We start from the raw sequence: 26325 nt of genomic DNA on the forward strand, positions 1-26325 counted from the left end.
TTATAAAATGTGAAATAAAATTTGATGATAGGAATTAATGCTGGACATAATGCAAACATTGCAAAGACCAACCTCATCGAAAAAAGTCGCTTCCCTCCTAATAGCGTGTAACATTTCCAGGAGCCCGTGTAACAGCTGAGATTTTCCTTACCGAGGAGTGGATGAGTTTCAGAATGTGTGAGATATGAGTGCCATTAGAACACTCATATCGGCCAGACAGTATTTGTGGTGTTACACGATGCTCTATTCTCAGTTCCATGCGGTTCCGTTGGTTTTCAGTGTGTTGTCAATATGGTGTCTTAACGGATTAGCCCCAACTTCTGACTGCTGTCAAATGTTACGCACAACAGCAATCACTGCTTTGGTCCAGAGGACGCAAGATCTGTCATTTTGGAAGATATAATTGAAAGGGATGCGGTCTTCATTTAACTAACAGGTAAACAGCAAAATGTGGCATCTTACTGTAGCCACCGTGATCACGGCAAATCTCACGTCAACCTTATGAGTAATGTACGCTGCATTTAAACCTCATCAGGCCACTACAGTGCCAGTTAGAACTTATATCAGCCCTTCGAAGCCCCAGTAAAAGGATTACAGTGAACACAGCAGGCAGAAAAGCGATTTGTCTAGCAGATAATACGTTTCACTACCCAGCCGAGTACAGGCCGGGAACCCCTGTCCGTAATAATAACCTCAAGTATGCAGTATTGTTGCGAATTCCTTGCGGGCGTCACTGTCGAAAAATCCATAGGGCAGTACGGAAAAATAAAGTTTTTGATTCTGTTACTCGCTGCAGGCAAAAACATGGCTTCCCAAATCAATGACATCATTTCTTTTTAACTCAGATGTCATATGCGCCTTTTATCATGCAGAATGCATTGCACAATCTATGTCAACACTCAAGACTGGCTTGTAGTTCCCCAGTAGTTGATTCTACCTATCCCCTTCCGCCCCATGTCTAGTAGCCTGAAGTCATAATTAGCTAAATTGGCTTCGATCATAATTAGCTTGATTAACTTCGACACGGCCCGTTTCTTATGCAGATGTTCATTAGTTTAATTGAGCGAACTCAGTGGTTAGCAAGGTGGAGTCGCGTCGATTTAAATCCCTGACCATCTATACAAGTTTCGGTTTTCCCTCGTTTCCCTACATCACTTAAGGCAAACGCCAGATTTATTTCATTGGAATGGACACGGTCACACACAGTCACTAATGATTTCTATGGCGGTGGGAAGATAACCCTAATCTGCTACTCTGCATCCTTCCTTGCTTCCCCCATTCATTATTTTAAGCGTTGTGTTCAAGACAATTCTTATCTACTTTCCTTTATTGTTTGGGTTATACCCTGTATTCAGGATAACACTAATCTCCCGCAGTTCATTCATTCATTAGTTTTTGTCCTGTATTCAGGAAAAACCTAATCTGTTTTCCTTCATGAACTCGTTCATTAATTTATGCCCTGCATTCAACATTCTCATCTGATGATGCTAGCACTTTTCTGGGAACTTCCCTATCTTTCTCTGTCTTCAATGTTTCAGACCTTTACTCTAAATTTCCTGTAGCCGGTCGTCTGATTATAGACATATTGACTGATACTTGACAATCCGCTTCATAGTATACGTTCGTAGTTAACTTGTAAGGGATCTACGTATTTCTAATGGACGATCTTTTGTTTTCTTTTGCTGTGATATGTAAATTCATTGCTGAATGTAAGTTCTTCCTAAATGTACAATTAAGATTAGTGAGCATGGTACCACCGCAGGCCAGTAATGGAACAAGGAAACTCGTGCATTCACATCTACAGCTGCGTTTTCATGTATACTTTGCAAATCACTGGAAAGTAGTGCAATGCAGAGTACCCTCTGTCACAGACAGGGTAGCGTTTCCTTTCATTCTAATCGCGTACGGTACGTCGGAAAGGTAACTGTTTAAATCCTTCTGTGCGCACTCTAATTAGTCTTTTCTTCGCGGACCGCACGGGAGCGTTAGTTAAGGGTCTAAAGCAGGGGCGCCCAACATTTTACCTTACCTGAGACACAGTGGAGGTAATGTGAACTTTTGGAGCGCACATAACATACTTCACACTAGCAAAAAAACTACTGTCGGAGGACGTATACAGTTAACAGATTCGAGCCACATGAGGATTTCTAACTTCTACTGACTTATGGTGATCGGAACTACAGTGAAGAAGGCTCTTTATATATTTCTGCAGAATTAAGGCAGAATTCCCTTGTATTTCCACAAATTACTTACATTATACGTCTCTAAATCTCGGTTCGCAGTTGCCACAGAAGTTTCCGTAAGACAATAGACCAGCGCATCTAACTGATTGGCTGATTATAACGACGAGACTGTGGGGTCCAAGTATAGTACGGGCAGCAATGCTAACAATGGGATGTACCATCAAGAGAATAGCATAGTGCAGCGGGAGTTTCAAATTGAAGATGTTCCAAGTATCATTACTTTACATAAACAGAATTTTAAGAACCTTTTTTCCATTTTCTTCTGTTTTACCGATCGTTTGATAGATGCTAACTTCTTGGGGCATACTGCTGCTTTGGGCCGCATGCAGCCCTTGGGCCGCTGTTTGGACACCCCTAGTATAAAGAATATCTCTAGAACCTACGGCTAATACAAGTTGTTCATTCTTTGTAAGCAGGCTTTCGCCGGCGAACTGACGTCTGTCTTCAAGGGTCTGCCAATTCAGGTACTTCATAAAAACGACAATTGTTAAATAAAATCATAACAATAGGAGTATCAGTTCCGTAAATGAATACTTGTGTCTTTAACCAGCTGTATCTCTGTAACCAGTAAAAATTGCCCACGCGTTATTTGAAATCTTTATATTCGAATTAGTTTATGCTATCACCTCGTAGTCACCTCCTAAAATATTTACTACTAGCTGACAAACTCGGTATTCTGCGGCTATGCTTTGCCAATTTTCTATTAGGAACGGAAACAAAATATGAACTGTGTTTGTAATGTGATATCGAAAAAATTTCATTTCCATGTATTCGTGAAAATACCTTTGAAATTATGAAGCAGTCATACAAAGATTATGCATAATGTCCAAATGTATAAGTACGGTACCCTGCACAGTTTCCGTACGCTGGGCGCAGATGCTTTGTGTGCCAATAAAACGATTTTGTAAACCTCTCTACGGCAACGCCTCTTCATAGCTTTACAGATGGCTATCGTTTCCGCCTACAGCCGTTTGCACTTCGCAGATGAAAGCTGTCAAAAGCGCTGCCAGGTATGAGGGATTTCCTTGACTCCACTGCAGGAGTGAGTTAGTAGCAAACAGCATGAAACCTTCAAGGATGATGCGGCATTTTTTCACGCATCTCAACTTTTCTGATATCATATCTCTTGAAGTATGTGTCATACACTGATATAAAGATATACAAAAAGAATCATCCGATTTGGCAGGTCTATATTTCTTAACCTAATGGACATACACAATGAATTTTGTTTTTTGATGAACGGGAAAAGTTGTTTTTTTTTTCATACCTTTCATAGCTATTCAATATGCCTCCCTTGAGATACACGGCGTATGTCAATGCGGTATTCAGATTGTTCCCACACTGCACCGAGAATGTCTTGAGCTTCCATAGCTGCTGTTATGTGATTCATTGTTATTGGTGACAGAGGTACATAAACAGTCTTTTATAAACCTCCATAAGAAATGGTCACATACAATCAGGTCCGGTGCTTTTGGAGGCCAGTAATGTAAGGTTGAATCATTTGCCCAGTACGACCGATCTATCGTTCAATAAGCCTTAGATTTAAAAATTCCCGCATTACCAGATACCAGTATGGCGGTGCTCGGTCCTGGTGACAAACGAAGTCGTTTGAATCAGTGTCCAACTGTGGGAAAAGGAAGTTCTCAAGCATATCGAGAAACGTGCTTCCTGTAACAGTGTTCTCGGCAAAGAAAAATGGATCACACCTTTTCCAGTGAAACTGCACAAAACACTAAATTTTGGAGAGTCCCTCTCATGTTGTACAAATTCGTGTGGTTGTTCCGTATCCCATATTCTCACATTGTGACGGTTCACCTTTCCATTTAAATGGAAGGCCGGCCGCGGTGGTCTCGCGGTTCTAGGCGCGCAGTCCGGAACCGTGCGACCGCTACGGTCGCAGGTTCGAATCCTGCCTCGGGCATGGATGTGTGTGATGTCCTTAGGTTAGTTAGGTTTAAGTAGTTCTAAGTTCTAGGGGACTTATGACCACAGCAGTTGAGTCCCATAGTGCTCAGAGCCATTTAAATGGAATGTTGTCTCGTCATTAAACACAAAGTGTGGAAGAAAACTGTTATCCTCAATCTCGCCAAGAACGAAATTACAGAGCTCCAGCCGGCCGCGGTGGTCTCGCTGTTCTAGGCGCGCAGTCCGGGACCGTGGGACTGCTACGGTCGCAGGTTCGAATCCTGCCTCGGGCATGGATGTGTGTGATGTCCTTAGGTTAGTTAGGTTTAAGTAGTTCTAAGTTCTAGGGGACTGATAACCACAGCAGTTGAGTCCCATAGTGCTCAGAGCCATTTGAACCATTTGAACAGAGCTCCACACGCTGTTGTTTGTCATCTTGACGAAGCGCTTGCAGTAGCTGAATTTTCTGTGGTTTCATGTGTAAACGTCTACGCAACACACGCCAGACGGACATTGGGACCATGATGAGCTGTAGAGATGCACGGCGAACGGATTTCTGTGAACTCCTTGTGAAAGTATGGCGGATGCGTTCGACGTCTTCTATCAGACATTAGGGGACGGCCCGGAGATTTGCCTTTACGCAAACAACCTGTTTCTCGGAACTATTCATGCCATCGTCTAATGCTCTATGCTGTAGGAGGATCCACACCGTACCTAGTGCGAAAATCACGCTGAAGAGTTATTACTGACCCGCACTGCGCAAAACGTAGAACGCAAAATGCTTTCTGTTGTCCCAACGCCATTTTTACTAGAACTGAAGTGGGCGCACCCTGATGCTACGTAGCGGGAACCATGTAAAATTTGACAGTTTGCTCTTTCCAACAGTACGTTGTTCAAGAACATATCTCAAATACTACAATAGTTATGATTTTTTTAAAAATCAGATGATTCCTTTTTATACACCCTGCATTACTGTACGTACGTTCAGTGGCATATGTGGTTACTATCTGCGAAATGTCCGCAACTCGTGGTCTCGCGGTAGCGTTCTCGCTTCCCGAGCACGGGGTCCCGGGTTCGATTCCCGGCGGGGTCAGGGATTTTCACCTGCCTCGAGATGACTGGGTGTTGTTGTGTCGTCTTCATCAACATCATTCATCCCCATTACGGTCGGAGGAAGGCAGTGGCAAACCACCTCCACTAGGACCTTGCCTAGTACGGCGGTGAGGATCTCCCGCTTCGTTCCCCTACGCTCTGTAAAGAAGTATGGGACTTCATGATGATGATCATCATCATCATCTGTGAAATATGTTGCGAATACGGTTAGCAGCAAAGAAGTAATAAATTTAAAAGTCATCCACGATGGGGCATTTTTTCATGCATTTAAATGCTATGACATCATATCACGTGATCTGTTTTACATTTACGTAAGTCTGCAGATACATTCGGCGGCATATACAGGTTGAGTCACCTAACGTTACCGCTGGATGTATTTCGTAAACCACATCAAATACTGACGAACCGATTCCACAGACCGAACGTGAGGAGAGGGGCTAGTATAATTGTTTAATACAAACCATACAAAAATGCACGGAAATATGTTTTTTAACACAAACCTACGTTTTTTTACATGGAACCACGTTAGTTTTGTTAGCACATCTGAACATATAAACAAATACGTAATCAGTGCCGTTTGTTGCATTGTAAAATGTTAATTATATCCGGAGATATTGTAACCTAAAGTTGACGCTTGAAACCTCCGACGTTCAGTTGCGTGTTGTAACAAACACGGGCCACGGTCGGCGAGCAGCATCTGCAGGGACATGTTTACGATGACGACAGTGTATATGAGTGTGGCTGTAGTGCACTGTTGTGGTTTGGTCTAGCTGTCGCAGTGTCCGCATGTAGCGCTTGCTGCTATTGTTATTCTGCATTCGTCTCCGCACGCAGACCAACTGTAGTACACCGTGTTACCAAAATGGTTCAAATGGCTCTGAGCACTATGGGACTCAACTGCTGTGGTTATCAGTCCCCTAGAACTTAGAACTACTTAAACCTAACTAACCTAAGGACATCACACACATCCATGCCCGAGGCAGGATTCGAACCGTGTTACCAGACGTCTGTGATAGTGTAGTGTTGTAGGAACTGTGACCATGGTGTATTCGAACTCTGAAAAGGCGGAGATGATACTCATCTATGGCGAGTGTCGACGAAATGCAGCTGAAGCCTGCAGGGTGTATGCAGAACGGTACCCGGACCGAGAGCATCCAACGTGCCGCACATTGCAAAACATCTACCGCCAACTGTATGCAATAGGTATGGTCGTAGCACGCAAACGGGTGCGTAACAGGCCCGTCACAGGAGAAGCGGGTGCAGTTGGTGTGTTAGCTGCTGTTGCCATGAACCCACACATAAGTACACGGGACATTGCGAGAGCCGGTGGACTGAGTCAAAGTAGTGTCATGCGCATACTGCATCGTCACCGCTTTCACCCGTTTCATGTGTCGCTAGATCAGCAATTACATGGTGATGACTTTAATCGTAGAGTGCAATTCTGTCAATGGGCATTAACAGAGAATGCGTTGCAGTTCTACCTGTTTACCGATGAAGTGGGTTTCACAAACCACGGGGCAGTGAATCTACGGAACATGCATTACTGGTCCGTGGACAATCCTCGCTGGCTCAGACGGGTAGAGCGACAGCGTCCGTGGACTGTAAATGTATGGTGCGGAATCATTGGCGACCACCTCATTGGTTCTCACTTCATTGCAGGGGCCCAAACAGCTGCAACATACATCGCGTTTCTACAGAATGATCTGCCAACGTTGCTCGAAAATCTCCCACTGGAAACGCGTCGACGTATGTGGTATCAGCATTATGGTGCACCTGCACATTCCGCAATTAACACTAGGCTGACCCTTGACAGGATGTCCGACGGGCGTTTCATAGGACGTGGAGGACACATAAATTGGCCAGCCCGTTCTCCTGATCTTACACCTCTGGACTTCTTTCTGTGGGGTACGTTAAAGGAGAATGTGTACCGTGATGTGCCTACAACCCCAGAGGATATGAAACAACGTATTGTGGCAGCCTGCGGCGACATTACACCAGATGTACTGCGGCGTGTACGACATTCATTACGCCAGAGATTGCAATTGTGTGCAGCAAATGATGGCCACCACATTGAACATCTATTGGCCTGACATGTCGGGACACACTCTATTCCACTCCGTAATTGAAAACGGAAACCACGTGTGTACGTGTACCTCGCCCCTCATGGTAATGTACATGTGCGTCAGTGAAAAGACCAATAAAAAGGTGTTAGCATGTGGACGTAATGTGCTGTTCCAGTCTCTTCTGTACCTAAGGTCCATCACCGTTCCCTTTGGATCCCTACGTAATTCGGTGCTCTCCGATACACACGATCTAACAGCGGAGGAGTGGTACTCAAGCGTCAACTTTAGGTTACAATATCTCCGGATTTAATTAACATTTTACAATGCAACAAACGGCACTGATTACGTATTTGTTTATATGTTCAGATGTGCTAGCAAAACTAACGGGGTTCCATTTTAAAAAATGTAGGTTTGTGCTAAAAAAACATACTTCCGTGCATTTTTTATGGTTTGTATTAACCAATTACACTAGCCCCTCTCCTCACGTTCGGTCTGTGGAATCGATTCGTCAGTATTTGATGTGGTTTATTAAATATATCCAGCGGTAATGTTAGGTGACTCACCCTGTATAGAAAGTGTCTCCAAAATGTGTTGCGAATAGAGGTAGTAGCAAAGAAGTAATAAATTTTAGCGTCATGCACAATGCAGCAGTTTTTCACACATATCAGTGTTTATAAGTCATATCTCCTGGAATATCATATAATTTTGTAGGTGCATTTCGCGGCATATGTGTATCCTGTCTGCGAAATTTATTATGAATAGTATTAGTAGCACAGAAGTAATAAATTTCGGCAGTTTCTCACGCGTCTCATTGTTTTTACGTCATATCTACTGAACTATGAAAGGTAGATTACTTTTACCCACCCACCCCCCCTCCCCGCCCAGTAAGGGATACGTGTACCAAGTTTGGTTGAAGTCGGCCCAGTAGTTCAGGAGGAGAGGTGGAATAAACACACACACACACACACACACACACACACACACACACACACATACACATTATGTATTCCTCCAGAAACACCTTATGTATTTTTCAAGCATCAGCGAGAATGTGAACGTGAATGTTAATTTGCATGGTATATCATTACTATGATACGAACAGTATTGGTCCTACCACGATACCGTGGGGAACACCAAAAATTCATTTTGTTTCTGTTGATAACGACACATCCTTGATTCTTGATGATCGCCTAGTAGTCGTTTGACTGCCGAGGTACATTCCAGTCAATTTCAGGCACTGTGTGCGTAGACTTGTACGGCAGGTTTTCAGTACGTGGGCGCAGGTGAGTGTCGGCACAGTAGACTGCAGCGCTCGCTTGGCGGCTGTGCTGGCCCGTGCACGCCGCTTGGAGCTTGGCGCTTGGAGCATGCGTGCGGCGCCCGCTCCTCCACCGGCCGGCCTGCCCGTGTGCCTTGTGTGGTCTTGCAGGGGCGCGCCATGGTGACGGTGTTCTGGTCGGTGTACCGCGCCATCTCCAGCGCGGCTGACGCCTGTGTGTGTGCTGTCGCAGGAATCGACCCCAACGACCCCGAGGCGCAGCGGGCAGCCACCAAGATCCAGGCAGTGTTCCGCGGCCACAAGACGCGCAAGACGATGCGCGCCGGCGACGCGCAGGACCAGAACGAGCCCACCGAGGCCGAGCTCGCTGCCGAGTTCCGCGCAGACGACAAAGGTAGGCGCGCGCCGCTCAGCGCTGTACACCGGTGTGCACAACTCAGAGACCAAAGTGATTTTCGCACGATGTGTCACTGAAAGGTAACATAGCTCGATACAACTTGGACCATGTATACACTGAAGAGTCAAAGAAACTGGTACACCTGCCTAATATCGTGTAGGCCCCCGCGGGCACGCAGAAGTGGCGCAACACGACGTGGCATGGACTCTACTAATGTCTGAAGTGCAGGAGGGAACTGACACAATTAATCCTGCAGGGCTGTCCATAAATCCGTTAAGAGTACGAGGAGGTGAGGCCTCTTCTGAACAGCATGTTGCATGGCATCCCAGATGTGCTCAACATTATACATGTCTGGGGAGTTTGGTGGCCGGCGGAAGTGTTTAAACTCAGAAGAGTGTTCCCCGACGATTCTGTAGCAATTCTGGACGTGAGGGGTGTCGCGTTGTCTTCCTGGAATTGCCCAAGTCCGTCCTAATGCACAATGGACATGAATGCACGCAGGTGAACAGACAGGACGTTTACGTACGTGTCAGTTGTCCGAGTCGTACTAGACGTATCAGGGGTCCCATATCACTCCAACTGCACACGCCCCACAGCATTACAGGGGCTCCACCAGCTTGAATCGTCCCTGCTGACGTGCAGGGCTCATGGATTCATGAGGTTATCTCGCCTTTGAATAAAACTGTCATTTCCGCTCGTCTCATTGTATATTACGTTCAGTTAACTTCTCTACCATACGGTATAGGTTCTTTCTATGTATGGTCCAAGTTTCATCGAGCTGTTATACATGGCAGTGACACAGCTGTCCAAAACTGCCTCAATCTACGTTGGGACAGATGCATATGATTATTATGCAATTGCCAGTAGAGTCAGTTTTATACTTTCCGGCTCCAGTTTCTTGATAGATACTAGGAGAAGGTAAAGGCCCCCATAAAAGTTTCATTCAACACTGACCACAGTGGCTCGATACGCAGTCAAATCCATCGATTATATAAATTAGAGATTTTTTTTTTTCATTCTTGCATACATAAGAGCGAGCATATCCGCCATATTATTCCGTTTGTAACACCGATACGGATGAAACTCTGCATGTGCCTTTTGGACGGCTACGTTCTGCCAACTCCATAATGACTTGCACTTGATTCACACACTGTTCATTTGCCCATTCATATGGTATACAGTGGCTGATTACGCCACTAGTCTACATCTACATCTACATTTATACTCCGCAAGCCACCCAACGGTGTGTGGCGGAGGGCACTTTACGTGCCACTGTCATTACCTCCCTTTTCTATTCCAGTCGCGTATGGTTCGCTGGAAGAACGACTGAAAGCCTCCGTGCGCGCTCGAATCTCTCTAATTTTACATTCGTGATCTCCTCGGGAGGTATAAGTAGGGGGAAGCAATATATTCGATACCTCATCCAGAAACGCACCAACCTGGCGAGCAAGCTACACCGCGATGCAGAGCGCCTCTCTTGCAGAGACTGCCACTTGAGTTTGCTAAACATCTCCGTAACGCTATCACGGTTACCAAATAACCCTGTGACGAAACGCGCCGCTCTTCTTTGGATCTTCTCTATCTCCTCCGTCAACCCGATCTGGTACGGATCCCACACTGTTGAGCAATACTCAGTATAGGTCAAACGAGTGTTTTGTAAGCCACCTCCTTTGTTGATGGACTACATTTTCTAAGGACTCTCCCAATAAATCTCAACCTGGTACCCGCCTTACCAACAATTAATTTTATATGATCATTCCACTTCAAATCGTTCCGCACGCATACCGCTTAGTGGAAATATGGGTGAAGAGTATTGAATCTGGCATTCTGCGGTTATCGTATTCTCTACAAGCAGCAGCGGTAGCGATTCCATTACAAAACCTATACACAATTTCATATCAGTATAACATCTGAAAAAACGTTTGGCATGCTCAAACGATACAGCAGAATTGGCCAACAAATATGAAAGTTCAAACATTCATTTATAGTTAAGTACTGCTTGACAGAAATGACACTCGATAAATAAACTCACAGCAACTTGAGTACCAACATGCAACTGTATCTCTGAAACCAATGAAAGTTAGACATGTTTTGTGGTATCGTGCATAGTTCGTGGTGCCACGCCTAAGTCGGCATCGCGAATCGATACCACAGACATTAGCGAGGACTCGCTGCAACCCGCAACAACCAACGGGAGAGTCAGAAGGCACGCGTTCCTCTCAGTATAGTAGCGCCCCTGTTCTGAGGTCAGTATAGTGTAGAGCATGTAAGAGCTCTGCTCCTGTTCGAGATCTCAATTACAGAAGTCAATAGCATCGTTTAGCACAGTGTCAGTTTTTAAGGTTGCTGATGAAATGTACTTTGGTAAATATTGTATTTTGTACTGGTTGGCTCAGAGCATTATGGGACTCAACTTCTGAGGTCATTAGTCCCCTAACTAACCTAAGGACATCACACACATCCATGCCCGGGGCAGGATTCGAACCTGCGACCGTAGCGATCTCGCGGTTACAGACTGCAGCGCCTAGAACCGCACGGCCACTTCGGCCGGCTTTTGTACTGGAAGAGAACAGTTTGTTAATAAGTATATCAAGTGATGCTTTGCTCATCAGTGACAGTTGTAAATTATCCATTACTTCTGTGGCAAAGAAGTGTGTCGAAGTTAAGTAAATATTTTATTCATTTTGTAATAAAATGGACTGTGTTCTAGTTTGATGAGTTTTCTCCCAGAGCAATCAAAGAACTCATAATTATGACCGGATTATGATCGGACGAAAGTAGTTTCGTCCGGTCACAAATGGTTTTATGGTATGTTCTATTCTAATTAGTCTACCTAAGTTCCTAAAATATTCACTGCTCCTCGTTTAACGTCTTTTATAACGCATTACGTTGTACCTCCATGACGTAGTGATATATCTCGGCTCTTGAAAAAGTCTGAATTTATCGAAAAGAGTGTTTTGTGCACTCTCTGAGATGTGAAAAATCCGTCATTCGAATTGTGATTCCGAATAAAAAGCGTAATAATGAGAGAATTTCGACAAAATGACACTTCCACACTGTGAACCTTGTTACAGATTGCGTATTGCTTCACTGTTTTGATCTTCACAATTTCATATTAACTCCAATGGTAATGGTCAGCAAAGATATTCTTCCGATGACTGACTCAGAATGAAAGATTTATTCTCCAAACAATTCCTGCATTGTGATTGTTTTTCCTTAATACCCTTCCTTCCAGAAGTACAAGTCCAACAGAGTATGCAAGAGCGCTTAGATGAATTTTGGAAAGTACGACACGGGAGTATCGAAGTTGTGGGGGCGAGTCGTGATTCGTACTTGGATAACTTATTCGCGAGAGAATTCCTCGCAAAAGAGACTGATTCTGGGTTCGAGTCCACACCGTTATACTGATGAAGTTACTATATTTATACCTTTATCTTGTATACTTTATTTTGAACCAAATAATATTAGAAGTTATATTTTGTTATTTTGTGTTGCACATAGGCATTTATTTACCGAAACTGCTGTGTCATGCAATACAAAACGGTTTACTTGAAAACATTTTGTACGGAGGTCGCGCTTATTATTGCGAACTGCTCCTCATGGAGGTTACATCTTGCCGGCCGCGGTGGCCGTATGGTTCTAGGCGCTGCAGTCCGGAACCGCGGGACTGCTACGGTCGCAGGTTCGAATCCTGCCTCGGGCATGGATGTGTGTGATGTCCTTAGGTTAGTTAGGTTTAAGTTGTTCTAAGTTCTAGGAGACTGATGACCTAAGATGTTAAGTCCCATAGTACTCAGAGCCAATTTGAACTGACGTTTCGCCCCTGTTGTCTTCTTCAGGACAGTCTGACACCAGACGCGGGATCCTACGTATATGTTTGGCAGTCTCACTGGGTCTATGCAGACATTCTCTGTGTAGGTAGCTATTTCATTACATCATTATAAACTAACAACGTGCTTGAGGTTGTTTTTATATGTTTGAAATTTTTGTTAGGTCTTTATAATCAGGACTTACGTTTTAACATATCGAAAATGTCAAGAAAATTTCAGCGTTCACGTTCGTATGCAGCGAGTTTGAGAATTAACGCAACTAGTTGCTTTCAATAACGTTAAAAATTTACTTAATGCAGCCCGCAAAACCGCTAATATGCATAACTTTCTGTGTTCTTTTATTGCAAATGTCACTTGTTATACTGCACAGTGCGGCTGAAAATGTAATTTGCCTTCCAATTCAGCACCACCACACACATTCGCACTGGAACCAGATACGAAATAATACGAAACAAATTGAACAGTTATGTAAAAGTTATCCTCCATTCTACTAAACATGCACAATTACACGCGTTGCTGAAATCGTCATTGACGTCTACATCGTTAATTTTCAATTAAGTACAATGTCAAAAATTATTTAATAGAATCGGCACTTTCTTATTAGCAGATACAAAGCAAAAGTTTAAGAGCATTGATATTTCAAGTGATCAACCTACTGTTCTTCACTGAGACTGCAGTTGGGTAGAAAGTGTGTAACGTTTCAAAGAATATACCTTTTCAGTGTATCCTGTATGCCGTGAACAAATACTTACTGTCTTTTTGTATTTGCTATTTAAATACATCGTAACAATATTAACCAATTAATTAATGTCACCGGTACATCTTCCCTCTTATTCCTAGTCGTTATCATTTATAGTTCATGTCGCGAACTTCTTGACTCAAAACCCAGTCTGGTGCAGCTGATGATATTAGAAAGCCTTTTCAGATGATTCTTAATGTTTGTTACTTGTACAGCTCAACCCTCCATTAAGTCAAATCTCTGCCCGTTATATAACCTTGGATGTGTGATGTCACAGTTTCGTGGCGCTGTAAGTGTATGGTTTGACGCATCGTTAATAAATAAATTCCATACCTATGAGGTCATTTCGGAAAGTAGTTTCTGCTGGCATACTATAGAGGGGAGAGTACACGCCAAGACGAACTGTACTTCAAAATGCAGTTATGATCAGTATGCAACCAGCAACCTGAAAGGGAAGATTACTATTAAGCTATGACACGAAGACTGGTGTACTGCGGGCGAAGAAGAAAATATACTCAGACATCCGCGGTCAATTTATGGAGACAGTTTTAAGAGCAATACTGCAGTGACACAATTATACAGCATTTTCCGCTACGGATGAAGCGACGTGCTCGATCGCCTACAGTGTGGACAACTGTCTCTAGTCATCGATAAAATTTTCCAAAAAGTGAACTAAATGGAGAAAATAGTAGAATTACGGAATTATCTCACTTCTGTCCTCATTCTTCGTTCCAGAAGTCGTTTGATACCGTTTCGCACTGTTACTTAGAGAAAAAAAAGAAACATCGGGCATATGGATTATCAGTCCGGCTTTGGGATTAGATTAAAGAATTCCTAGAAAATAAAATACAGCGTGTAGTTTTTATCGGAGGAAGATCGTCAGATGTACGAGTAACAGTCCGAACTCCAAGCGACTGTTATTTGACCTTTATTACAAAACAGGGGTTCAGCCACCTCCTACAGGCATTAAAACAAATCAAAGGTGAAAACTGAAAATTTGTTCCGGACCGGGACTCGAACCCGAAAGGCATGCTCCCTAGAACGGTTGCCTTCACTGCCTCGGCTATCGGGACACGCTCCCGAACCACCCGAATTCTCAACCTGTCAGCCACAAGTATCGCCCCCACTTCCATTAACCCCAGTGCTCGTAGCGTACGCTAAATCCCGCAGGCGTTCCGAAGATCTAGTGCATCCGCACTGAAAGTACTTAGAGCCGTCCTCGCTCATACATACCACGGTTCCGAGAGTTCCGGAAGGTGTACAGAAAATTGGAATAGAGGTCAACATAAATATCATTTCCGCCCTTATTGCTCATGAAAACCACACATTGCATGTTGTTCCGAGACCTTCAGAGGTGGTGGTCCAGATTGCTGTACACATCGGTACCTCTTATACCCAACAGCATGTCCTCTTGCATTGATGCATGCCTGTATTCGTCGTGGCATACTATCCACAAGTTCATCAAGGCACCGTTGGTCCAGATTATCCCACTACTCAACGGCGATTCGGCGTAGACCCCTCAGAATTGTTGGTGGGTCACGTCGTCCATAAACAGCCCTTTTCAGTGTATCCCAGACTTGTTCGATAGGTTTCATGACTGGAGAACAAGCTGGCCACTCTAGTCGAGCGATATCGTTATCCGGAAGGAAGTCTTTCACAAGTTTGCACGATGGGAGCGCGAATTGTTGTCCACGAAGACGAATGCCTCGCCAATATGCTGCCGATATGGTTGCACTATCGGTCGGAGGATAGCATTCATGTATCGTGCAGCCATTGTGGCGCCTTCCATGACCACCAGGAGCGTACGTCGGCCCCACATAATGCCACCCCAAAACAGCAGGGAACCTCCACCTTGCTGCACTCGCTGGACAGTGTGTTTAAGGCGCTCAGGCTGAAGTTGTGGCCTCCAAACGATTGTCTGGTTGAAGGCTAAAGGCATATGCGACACTCATCGGTGAAGAGAACGCGACGCCAATCCTGAGCGGTCCATCCTGCATGTTGTTGGGCCCATCTGTACCGCGCTGCATGGTGTCGTGGTTACAAAGATGGACCTCGCCATGGACGTCGGGAGTGACGTTGGGCATCATGCTGCCTATTGTGCACAGTTGATCTCGTAACGCGACGTCCTGTGGCTGCACTAAAAGCATTATTCAACATTGTGGCGTTGTTGTCAGGGTTCCTCCGAGCCATGATCCGTAGGTAGCGGTCATCCACTTCAATAGTAGCCATTGGGTAGCCTGAGCGAGGCATGTCATCGACAGTTCCTGTCTCTCTGTACCTCCTCAATGTGCGAACAACATCGCTTTGGTTCACTCCGAGACACCTGGACACTCCATTTGTTGAGAGCCCTTCCTGGCACAAAGTAACAATGCGGACGCGATCGAACCATGGCATTGACCTTCTAGGCATGATTGAACTACAGACAACACCTCCTTCTTGGTGGAATGATTGGAACTGATCGGCTGTCGGACCCCCTCCGTCTAATAGGCGCTGCTCATGCATGGTTGTTTGGGCGGGTTTAGTGATACCTCTGAACAGTAACAGGGACTGTGTCTCTGATACAATATCCACAATCAGCGTGTAACTTTAGGTGTTCTGGAAACCGGGATGATGCAAAACGTTTTTTGATGTGTTTACATACTAATATGTGGTGTCTTTTGACGGACACGTCCAACAGAACAGGCACCACATATCAATAAACTAGCGAGGACATGACCGACAGAACAGACCATTTCACCTTGAAACCTGCGAAATGAAAAAGGATATTGTCTTACTATCGTTTGGGACAAGATAGGTTTCTATTGTTCATCTCGAGGCAACTTACGAAAAGCAATGCAAAACGAACATTACAAAGCTCGCCACACATTGCCGTCAAACAAAAAACTTGACGACGTCTCCTTGTGTCTAGTTCATCTTGCGAAACGTGAATAAATGGCTGTCGTAAGAGTGTCGCATCTACGAGGATCTTGAAGACGCCTTAGGCCATTTCTTTCGTCAGTGGCAGAGTTCTACAACGATGGTACGGCGAGCGCTCTAAGGTCGTAGAAAACGATAAAAATTTTACGACTATACCTATAATATGTGTATGGCAAACAGAATATGTGTATGGAAATCAGTCGTTTCATGTTTTTAATATTTCTTACTAAATACTGAAAGATACTTTTCGAGTAGTTCTCGTACAAATTAAAGTCCTATGGCTGCCCATATGGTACAAACCTCTTAAAATCTGAGGGGACGTCAGCCGCTTAGGTTTCAATGTCGCTGCATATTTAATCACCTAGTTCCTCATTTGCTATCACGAAACTGAATTAACCCTGTCCCACACTTTCCCATAGCAGAAAAATCTGAGTTAACCATTTTACATCGAACACAGAACCTTAGTGTCAGAAGCCAGCGACAGTAACCGCTGGTCGTCTCACAAATAGACTATACCCCAACCATTCACAATATCTGGACAAAATGACACATTTCGGCCGTTTGATAAAATTCAGGAAATATGTTTTTCTCGCAACTATGGAGATCTCCGCTACCTTTGTGTGAGATAGAAACGTCACGTTCAGGTCTCCTCAGACCATTCACGAGGAGCCGAGACTCTCGACCCATCTGAAGGGCTCTTTAGACTCACAGATTTACTGCCACTGGCATCGACGGCAGTATTTGTCGGCTGTATTTATTGCCTCTTAGAGCCGTTAGCCACTCGCCTTAAATCCCTGAAGCAGTGCTTCTAACTGTTGCCAAAAACAGATTGCACAGACCACTGCACAGCAATAATGCTTCCAGACGTCTTAGCAGCCTGGCACTCGGACTACTCTAGGACGACGCATTTTATCAATCCAGGCACACTGTTTCAGAAACAGCACTGCGGCAATTGCTCTCCTATAAACTGCAGGAAACCTGCAGTAAAATGGGAAGATCTGATTGCAAAGGAAATTTCTTTTATCATTAGCTATTCAAACATCTCTTACATTTATAACAGCTAGGTAATAGTGTCTGGACAAGCCCATAAAAATTTCGCTTATTCATAAGTACAATGTCGCTCCTTGTACGGAAAGCGCATTACGTACCTTTTTTTCCTCTAACGGGCAAGATATGGGAGGGGGAAACTTCATCCCATTCTAATTCCTAATTCGGAAAATAATGTATCTGAGTACCTAAAACCGCTTCCATACTCTCCACATGATGACTCAACGACTTTGCCTGAATATATTAACCCAGTATCGTTGCTAAACTTGTCATTGTTTATAACCATCTAATGTACAAATACTCACAAGATTATTACTATTTCTCGTTATCGGATTTGTTTCCCGTGATATATTTCGTCACAATAGGTAGAAACAATTTTTAAGCATAAAGTTTATTTTGTTGTATTAATTCTAGTTGCTTTCCTCTTCTGTATGCTTCACAGTAAATGCTGAACCAATTTACTTACACACGAGCTCCTCTTTCTCATTACGAAGTGAACTGTGCTAAGATATACATCGTTTTAGTGTTTCTCTATACAGGAAGTCTTGTTTTTTTACGATGCGTATCAGCGTTTATTTTTTGGCGGTCCCTCTTAAACCTTCTAGACCAAACGTTTATATCTCAAACGTAAAATCAAGTCATTCCTGGGTTCCGCACGTGTTTTCAACATATCTTTCATTTTCTCTCTCCATTATCTGTCTTCTTTGTGTCAAGTCCACTGTTTCTAAACTCAGGACTCATTTACGTTTTGCTACTCTCACATTCCCACCACCCCAGTGCGCAAATAGTGATGAAGTAAATGTGAAATCAATAAATAATAAGAGACTCAAATGGACACAGCATGCAGGAATAAGAACAGTTGTAGTATATTGCTCGCATACTTATCAGAAGTTCTGGTTTGATAGAAAAAGGTCGAGACAATATTTCGTGTTGCACTTACTATGGACTTGGCGAGTGAGAAAATATGAAAATACTGCTTGTGCTTCTCGAACGCCAGGTATAACATTGCGGGTTGCATAAAACGACTTCGGTAGGTGCAGCTGAATCACTCTGAATGCAGTCATGTCTCACCAGGAAAAGAATCAGAAACAGCGTCCCCTTCATGCGCTGACTGCAATAGTCAATTGTAATGGTGACATCGAGCAGCAGTCTCTGAATTGGTGAGCTCAGTTAATACATGCTACCGACGTACCGGTCTGAGGTGAAAAATGGCGGAACGAGTTTTCTCGTCCTTCTTTCCAAGGCCGCTCCTAACACGTCAGAGGATGGCATTCACGTATCGTACAGCCGTTACGGCGCCTTCCATGACCACCAGCGGCGTATGTCGGCCCCACATAATGCCCCACCAAAACAGTAGGGAACCTCCACCTTGCTGCACTCACTGGACAGTGTGTGTCTATGGATTAAACCTATACGACACCTCTTAACACTGGCCCAGAAGTGGTTCGGAGCGCCATGCAATAGCAACAGTCTGCCTCCATCTGCCAGTGGGGGCACTGGTTCCCACGCTACGCCGCAGACACTGCTTGCGAGTAAAACTGAACCTGGAATGACTGATCGACGAGGACGAAACGTACAAAAATTACTAGGAAAGTTTCAGCGACACTAGGGAGTGATGAAAATTAATGCCTTTTTAAATAAAATAAACGTTATAACCGTTCAACATCTTTATATTTCATTTCTCCATATCTGCAGACCAGTGATCTCTATACAACCTGGATGTAGAAGTCTGGCCTCTGAATATAGAACTGCAGCATGTCTGCAAATACACGTCTTTGCATCGTCCGCTATATTGTAGTTTGGCAAACAAATTTCCATCGGTCTGCATGTGACAAAGAATTGCAGACTGATTTCTTGTTTTGAACTTTATGTCAACATATGAAGTAATAGGCTTATGAGGGAGAGGAATTGAAAAGTATTTTCTTTTCGTGTTCTAGTGACATTTCCTAGCAGCCATGTTGTAGTTTTGCAATAAACGAAATATGAGCATCTATGGCTGGCACGATAGAATGGCTGAAGTTCAATATCCAGGTAGCATAGAGAGCACTGCTGCAGACATCTGCCACCAGAGGCCGTCGAACTGTAGAGTATAACATTCGCCCTGTAAACAAGTTTCGAATTTGAGAAGTTCCTGCACACGTGGAACACCCTGTTCTTGATCAAGACAATGCCAGATCACACACGAGCGCTGTGACGTCTGCAATAACCCGACGACTTTGGTTCACCGTCATCTATCGTCCTTCGTACAGTATCGACTTGGGCCCATCCGATTTTCGTCTGTTCGCAGAATTTGAAGAACACTTTCGAGGACTTCACTGTGATAGTGGTGAAGCAGTGCAAGCAGAGGTGAGGTTGTGGCTCTGTCAACAAAGTCAAACATTCCACAGTGACGGCATCAACAACCTGGTCTCTCGTTGGGAGAAATGTGCTCATCGCCAGAGTGACTATGTTGAGAAATAAATATGCAGGAACGTAGAATGTTAATAAAGTTTGTTCTACTTAAAAACCTTTATCAGTTTTCTCATAAAAACTCTGAGGCACTACTCCTAAAAATGCCCTTCTAATTTGTTCGGCGGAACGCCCTCGACGTCTCGTGAAGATGCTCAGCCATTCCCATTGCTCCTTTCCAATAAGCACGCACTAATATATTGCGTTCTATCAGTCAAAACTGCTTCAACCAAGCAATTTATTTGCTAGTATATGAAGTGTAGTCAAAAAATTTAATTATCACCTCAATCAGATTCGCCCTTCAAAATGGTTCAAATGGCTCTGAGCACTATGGGACTCAACTGCTGTGGTCATTAGTCCCCTAGAACTTAGAACTACTTAAACCTAACTAACCTAAGGACATCACACACATCCATGCCCGAGGCAGGATTCGAACCTGCGACCGTAGCAGTCGCACGGTTCCGAACTGCGCGCCTAGAACCGCGAGAGCACCGCGACCGGCAGATTCGCCCTTCAGTGTGACACATTTCTCCTAATAATGACTTAACGGAGAACGTTTGCACTTTGACTGTTTATGAAAGGTTCCACATCGAAAATGACCTCTACATCATCCTGGAAATGCCTGGCATGGAATGCTTTCTTCGTCTGAGAAAAGAGGATTAAGTCTCTAGGCCCCATATCAGCAGAATGCAGGCGTAAAGCAAAATTTAATAGCACACAGAAGTAGCATGTGTGTTGTAGAATGAACTAACATGTCGTGGAGCAACAGTTTCCAATGACGTTTCCACTGACAGAATGCCGTACCCTCGTAAGCAAATTTCGATGACGCCAACTGTGGTAGTTTGCTGCTTGTTAGCATAATCTGTCAGCGCCACACCACACCATTTCCAAAACAGACCATCACCTTGCCAATGATGGTTGGGACTTCGACTTTTTCGGTGGTGGTGAATCTGCGTGTTTCCACTGTATGCTTTGCTCCTTTGCATTGGGGACATGGTAATAGACGCGGCATTCGTCCTTGGTTACTAGACGGCTAAATAATTCATCTGGAAAAGCGTAATGTTTCCGCTGATATCTCGGTTCGGCGGCCTTTGCCAATGGATGTGACCAATGAGCAGTCGCGGAATCCAGCAGGAGGCGATATTTGCCGTGTTCAAAATGTCGTGGAAGATGTTGAAAACTGACCCATGATTGATTTTCGTATTTTTCCTCTGCCAATGTGCTACGATACCCTGTGACAAGAGGATTTCACTGTGTACCAAGACTCCAGAAATGTACCTGCAAACAAAACAAAAATTAATTACGTAACTTTATTTTTTCGATATCATAATTGAAACTTTGACTACCCCCTTTCAATCCATACGCCTGTTCCATATGGCATCGATCGCCTTTCGAAAGTCTGGGAATATAAAAGCCATTTGTTATCCCTCGCCCACTATTTGCGGTTTGGATATCGACAGCATTGACTTTTTTTTTCTCTTTTACGAGAAGAACTGCGGAGTTAGTTGCGTGAGGGTGGTGTCCACCAAGACCGCGATACAGAGACCTTCCCTTCTGAATTAACCCTTAAGCCTTCGGCACACGGACTTTGAGTGTGCCGAATTTAACGTTCTGCTGAACGCTCAGAAACGATTCGACTTGCGCGTTCGTTTTTTGTGCCTCAACAGGGTATACGCTTCGCAGCGCTCTACAGTGGCAGTCGTCAGCTGTATCCTGGTCGTAAAGCGAACATTTGCTCCCTTTCCCATATGCTACTCATGTTTTTCTGTGTGTAGTACCCATAAATAAAAGCTTCAAATCCATGAATTTGTTATCAGGTAAAAAGAAACATACCATATCAAGTCAATAAGGACAACGGCTTATAGAAGTCCCACTACAAAGTGTGCGATGGTAATTTACGATAATGCTGCAGATAAGAATTATTTCATCATTCTCATTTTTTAATAAAACCCCTAAGGTTATTCCTCCTATATCACTGTTGCTAATCAGTAGCAGAATGTTTACAACGCATGAAATACAAAACTTGAAACAACAAAGTGCAAAATATATTACTGCAAGTTGTACAATCTGTCTTGTTGATACAGCCAATCGAACACACTCACTCCTCAGAAAGTCTGCCCCCGGTATCTGAGTGGTCAGCGCGACAGAATGTCAATCCTAAGGGCCCAGGTTCGAATCCCTGCTGGGACGGAGATTTTCTCCGCTTAGGGACTGAGTGTTGTGTTGTCCAAATCATCATCATTTCATCCCCATCGACGCGCAAGTCGCCGAAGTGGCGTCAAATTGTAAGACTTGCACCCGGCGAACGGTCTATGGCCCTAGTCACACGACTCCTCAGAAAGAGAGCACATATATTCACATAACATCGAATATTATATAACATAATTTTATCACACTAATAAAAAATTATCAAAACCTATTAGAAAACCCGAAAGTTAGTAAAATCATATTTGGGACTAGCGAGACACGAACCAACAACACGTCCCCGATTACCTTCGAAGTCTGCGCATATATATTCTCCTTCGCAACAGTGTGCCAACGTTGTGATAACTTTCCGATTCCGCGACTGTAGAAATCACCTGGTTTTGAGGCAGAGAAGTCGTCGAGCCATGTTCGAAGCGCATTTCCATCCGAAAGGGAACTACCTTGGTGGTTCTTTCATGGAGAGCGGAAAAGAAAAACATCTCAGGGCACAAGGTCAGATGAATAAGGTGAGTGATGCATGTGATTTCTCAACTCCTGTAAACTGTTTTTCGTCAGTCTAGCGGAATGTAGACTGACGTTATCGTGGAGCACCATCAGTTCAAGCAGTATTCCTGGTCATTGTTCTTGGATTGCGTCTGCAAGAGTCTCAGTTTTTAACAGTAGATGTCAGCTCCGATTGTTACACCTTGGGGAAGCAATTAGTAGCACGACACACCGTCGCAGTTCCACCAGATGCATAGCATTATATTCTGTGGATGCGCGCAGGGCTTTAAACGGGGTGTTTGGGCTTACTGTTCCTTATGTTAGCATAAAGACACAAATTCTACACACTACTGACGATATAAGATAGGAATGGTCGGTGCTGTTCACGAGCCAATTAATGACGACAAAGCGGAGGTGCAAATATGGTCAACCATTGATTTTTCTGTGATTTTGGCTTAGAGCATGCGGTACCCATAGGCCAGAGTTTTCAACCTTCCCCGTTGCGTCTAGATGTCGCAAGATGGCGGAATGATCACAGTTCATCATATTTGCCAGTTCGCGAGTACACTGACGTGGATAATAGTGGATTAATAAATTTAAACGATCTACATCAAACCCAGAAAGTCTTTCTGAATGTGAAGAGTCACTAATGTAAAAAAAATCCTCCTCAAAACGAAAAAACCATTTTCTTGCCGTGCTCTGTCCAATTGTATCCTCCACATACAGGACGCAAATGTTTGTGACTGCCTCCGCTGCTGTTACCCCTCTACTGAACTCTATGTCGGTAATGTTCCGATTTCTCCACTTGTCACTCCATTTTCTAGCGTCCACAGCTCCGCTCATTATCTACAAGTGACAAAATGACAGTACGTAAACTAAAATAGCAACAGTTAATTACAAATAAAAAAATGACAGTCGATAAATAAACAAATATCAACCGGAGTACCGACAAGCAAAACAAAAATACTACGAACTTATGCATCAACTAAGAGAACAAACTGTACCAAGTACAGTGTGTTTCCGATGGGTCCTCAATAATACTATCATAATACGAAAGTTACAATAATTATTTAACCAAGAAGACGACGTTCCCATCATTTTATTACAGTAAATAGTACAATTAACGACAGGTTTTCGAGAGATCTTCAACTTACTGCTGCTTACAAAAGGCATACGTACATGAGAGTTTCAACTGGAACCCAACATGGGCCCTCACGACTTTGTACTGAAGAGTGATGGCATCATGTGGCATAGGTGGCGTAATTCTATCTCATTGCTCCAAGTGCCAACCCACGTTTAGAATATCTGACATGCCAGATATTGCTCTGCAGGTTCCGAACGACTACCCAACGTGCTTTGTCTACGCTATGACGTCAGAAACTCGGCACCGAGGCCCACGAGAAAGATAGGCCATGGCGCGTGCGTCACAGCACGTGACACTGCAGGTCTTATGAGTGCCAACAGCCATCTTCGGAGAGGAGTAAGTAACTATTTCAGACAAGTTTAATAATTCTCGACTGCGCGTTTAAATGCATGAGAGGTCTCGACAGCAAACGACAAAGCTAAGACCTTTAGTTAGTATATTTTCAATTACATATTTTTTTTCCCCGTGGGCCCTGCTCGGAGCCGAGAGTTCGCGAAGTGTGATGGGAAAGCCGACTGGTGTGACGTCACAAACTCGTTGTGAGGCCCGTATTTCTGGTGAGCATCTCTCGGCACGCTCAAGATGATGACACCGCCTTCCTGGCTCTCTATCCTACCCTTCAACGGTCCCAACACACCCTCCAAACCGACCTTAACCAGTTCACCACTTGGTGTAACCAGTGGTTCCTCCGTCTCAACCCCTCCAAAACCCAGACAATCATCATAGGCCGCACCACCCGCTCCTTCCGTCTCCATTATTTCTACCTCACCCTTTATGGTCATCCCATCCAACTCGCCCCCACCCTGAGAAACCTTGGCCTCACCCTCGACTGTCACCTCACCTGGACCCTTCACATCCAGACCATTCAGCAGAAAGCCCATTCCCACCTCCACCTCCTGAAACTCCTGTCTGGCCGGACATGGGGATTGCATCCTTCTACCATCCTCCACACCTACAAATCCCTCATTCGTCCTATCCTGTTATGCCAGCATTGCCTGGATCTCCGCACCCACCTGCTTTTACAAGGCCCTCCAAATCCTTGAACGCCATGCACTCCACCTTGCCTTCCATATCCGCCTTCCTCCCCCACACGGCTCCTGTATGAACTCATCCCCTTCCCCCACCTCCCCCTGTTCCTCCAACATCTCGGCATCCTTTACATTGTCCATAAGCTTGATCGCCCCCACCCCATGGTTTCCTCCTTCCTCTCCACCCCCCACCCATTGCCGTGCCTCTATCGCTGAATCCCTCGCTCTCTACACCTCCACACCCTCCATCTCCTTCATCAGTGCAATTTCCAGCACCTCCCCCTCCCGGATGATGAACTTCGCTGTGACATATACCCTTCCTTTCAACCTGGCCTTTTTCCCACCTCCCCAGGGCCCCCTTTTTTCCTCTACCCTCTTTCTCCCTCGAGCGGATTTTCCTCCTACCCCCCCCTCTTCCCCTGTCCCCATCTTTGCCTCTTTCCCTCCCACGTCCCTCCCTACCTGGCCATCTCTGGCGCGCCCCCCCACCCATCCCCCCTCTCTTCCCCTCCCTCCCATTTTCCCTTCTCCCTCATCTCCTTACACCTGCCAGATCCTCCGTTTCGATCATCGTGCCACGTCAGTGTTGTGTTTAGTGCTGTTTCTCCTGTGCATCGAGAGGTGCGATTTTAATTGTGTGCTGGCCGTGTATTTAATGTTACTGTCAGTGTTTATAATGTGTTACGCCATCCATTGATACTTTTATGCTCCAGTCATACTGCGCCTTGTTTCTTTTAATTGTCCCAGTGTGTGGTTTTTTGTGTGTGCTACTTTTTTACGGTTTTTATCTCCATTTTACAGTCGCCCCCTTTTTTGTCTATTGTCTTCCATGATGTTCCCCCTTTTTTGTATCTATGATCACCGTGTTTTCTCCTTTGTTATTTTTTTAAATGTCTTCTATTGTTTGTTCTATGTCTTTCGGCTGAAGAGCAGCACATATGCTGCTGCCAGCCCGCCCCGATTGGGAATTGAAATACAATAAAGGAAAAATAATCGGCACGCTCAACGCTCGAATGCACGTTCCGTGTGCCGGCGGCTTTGAGACGGACAGCGCCGGCCCCGCCCGCGTTATCTGCCGCCGCAGGCGCAGCGCCATCAGTCTAGCACGGCAGGTCCGGGCGCTGCCTGTATGACGTCCAGCTCCGCCGCCATCAGTCTTCGTCCGCCGCCGCGCAGCGCAGCGCCTTGCGATTGCTTTCATGTCAGCCTGTCCGCTCCGGATATGGCTTTACGTGTTGCCTGATCGCCGCGCAGCCAGCGGTCGGGACTAACGGCCACAACAAAAGACGACCCACCGAAGATTATACGGCAACCTAACAACTTCAGTTTAGGAATATCGGGAAGTTCACTAGAAACTTGATCTTGACTGCATGTCATATCGCACCGATAATACTCCATGACGAAAACATGATACGACTGGAAATAACAGCCAGAGAGGTGCAAATTAAAGGTTTATTAACCCCTTACCAAAGTTTACACAAATAT

General features: G+C 44.7%; 1 protein-coding gene across 3 annotated transcripts in view; it reads left to right on the forward strand.

The window, feature by feature from the left end:
- Positions 1–26325, forward strand: part of LOC126236504 (neuromodulin) — a 949037-nt gene that overhangs the window by 682487 nt on the left and 240225 nt on the right. For 2 of the 3 annotated variants that reach the window (XM_049945864.1, XM_049945863.1), the window contains one exon: positions 8836–8997. In XM_049945864.1, the coding sequence (XP_049801821.1) occupies positions 8919–8997 (79 nt within the window). In that variant the 5' untranslated portion in view covers positions 8836–8918. Of the gene's footprint in view, positions 1–8753; positions 8998–26325 lie in introns of all 3 variants that reach the window. The other variant, XM_049945862.1, reaches the window with a different exon arrangement.

The sequence above is a fragment of the Schistocerca nitens genome, chromosome 2 (genome assembly GCF_023898315.1).
Source record: "Schistocerca nitens isolate TAMUIC-IGC-003100 chromosome 2, iqSchNite1.1, whole genome shotgun sequence".
In the NCBI taxonomy this organism is placed as follows: Eukaryota; Metazoa; Arthropoda; class Insecta; order Orthoptera; family Acrididae; genus Schistocerca; species Schistocerca nitens.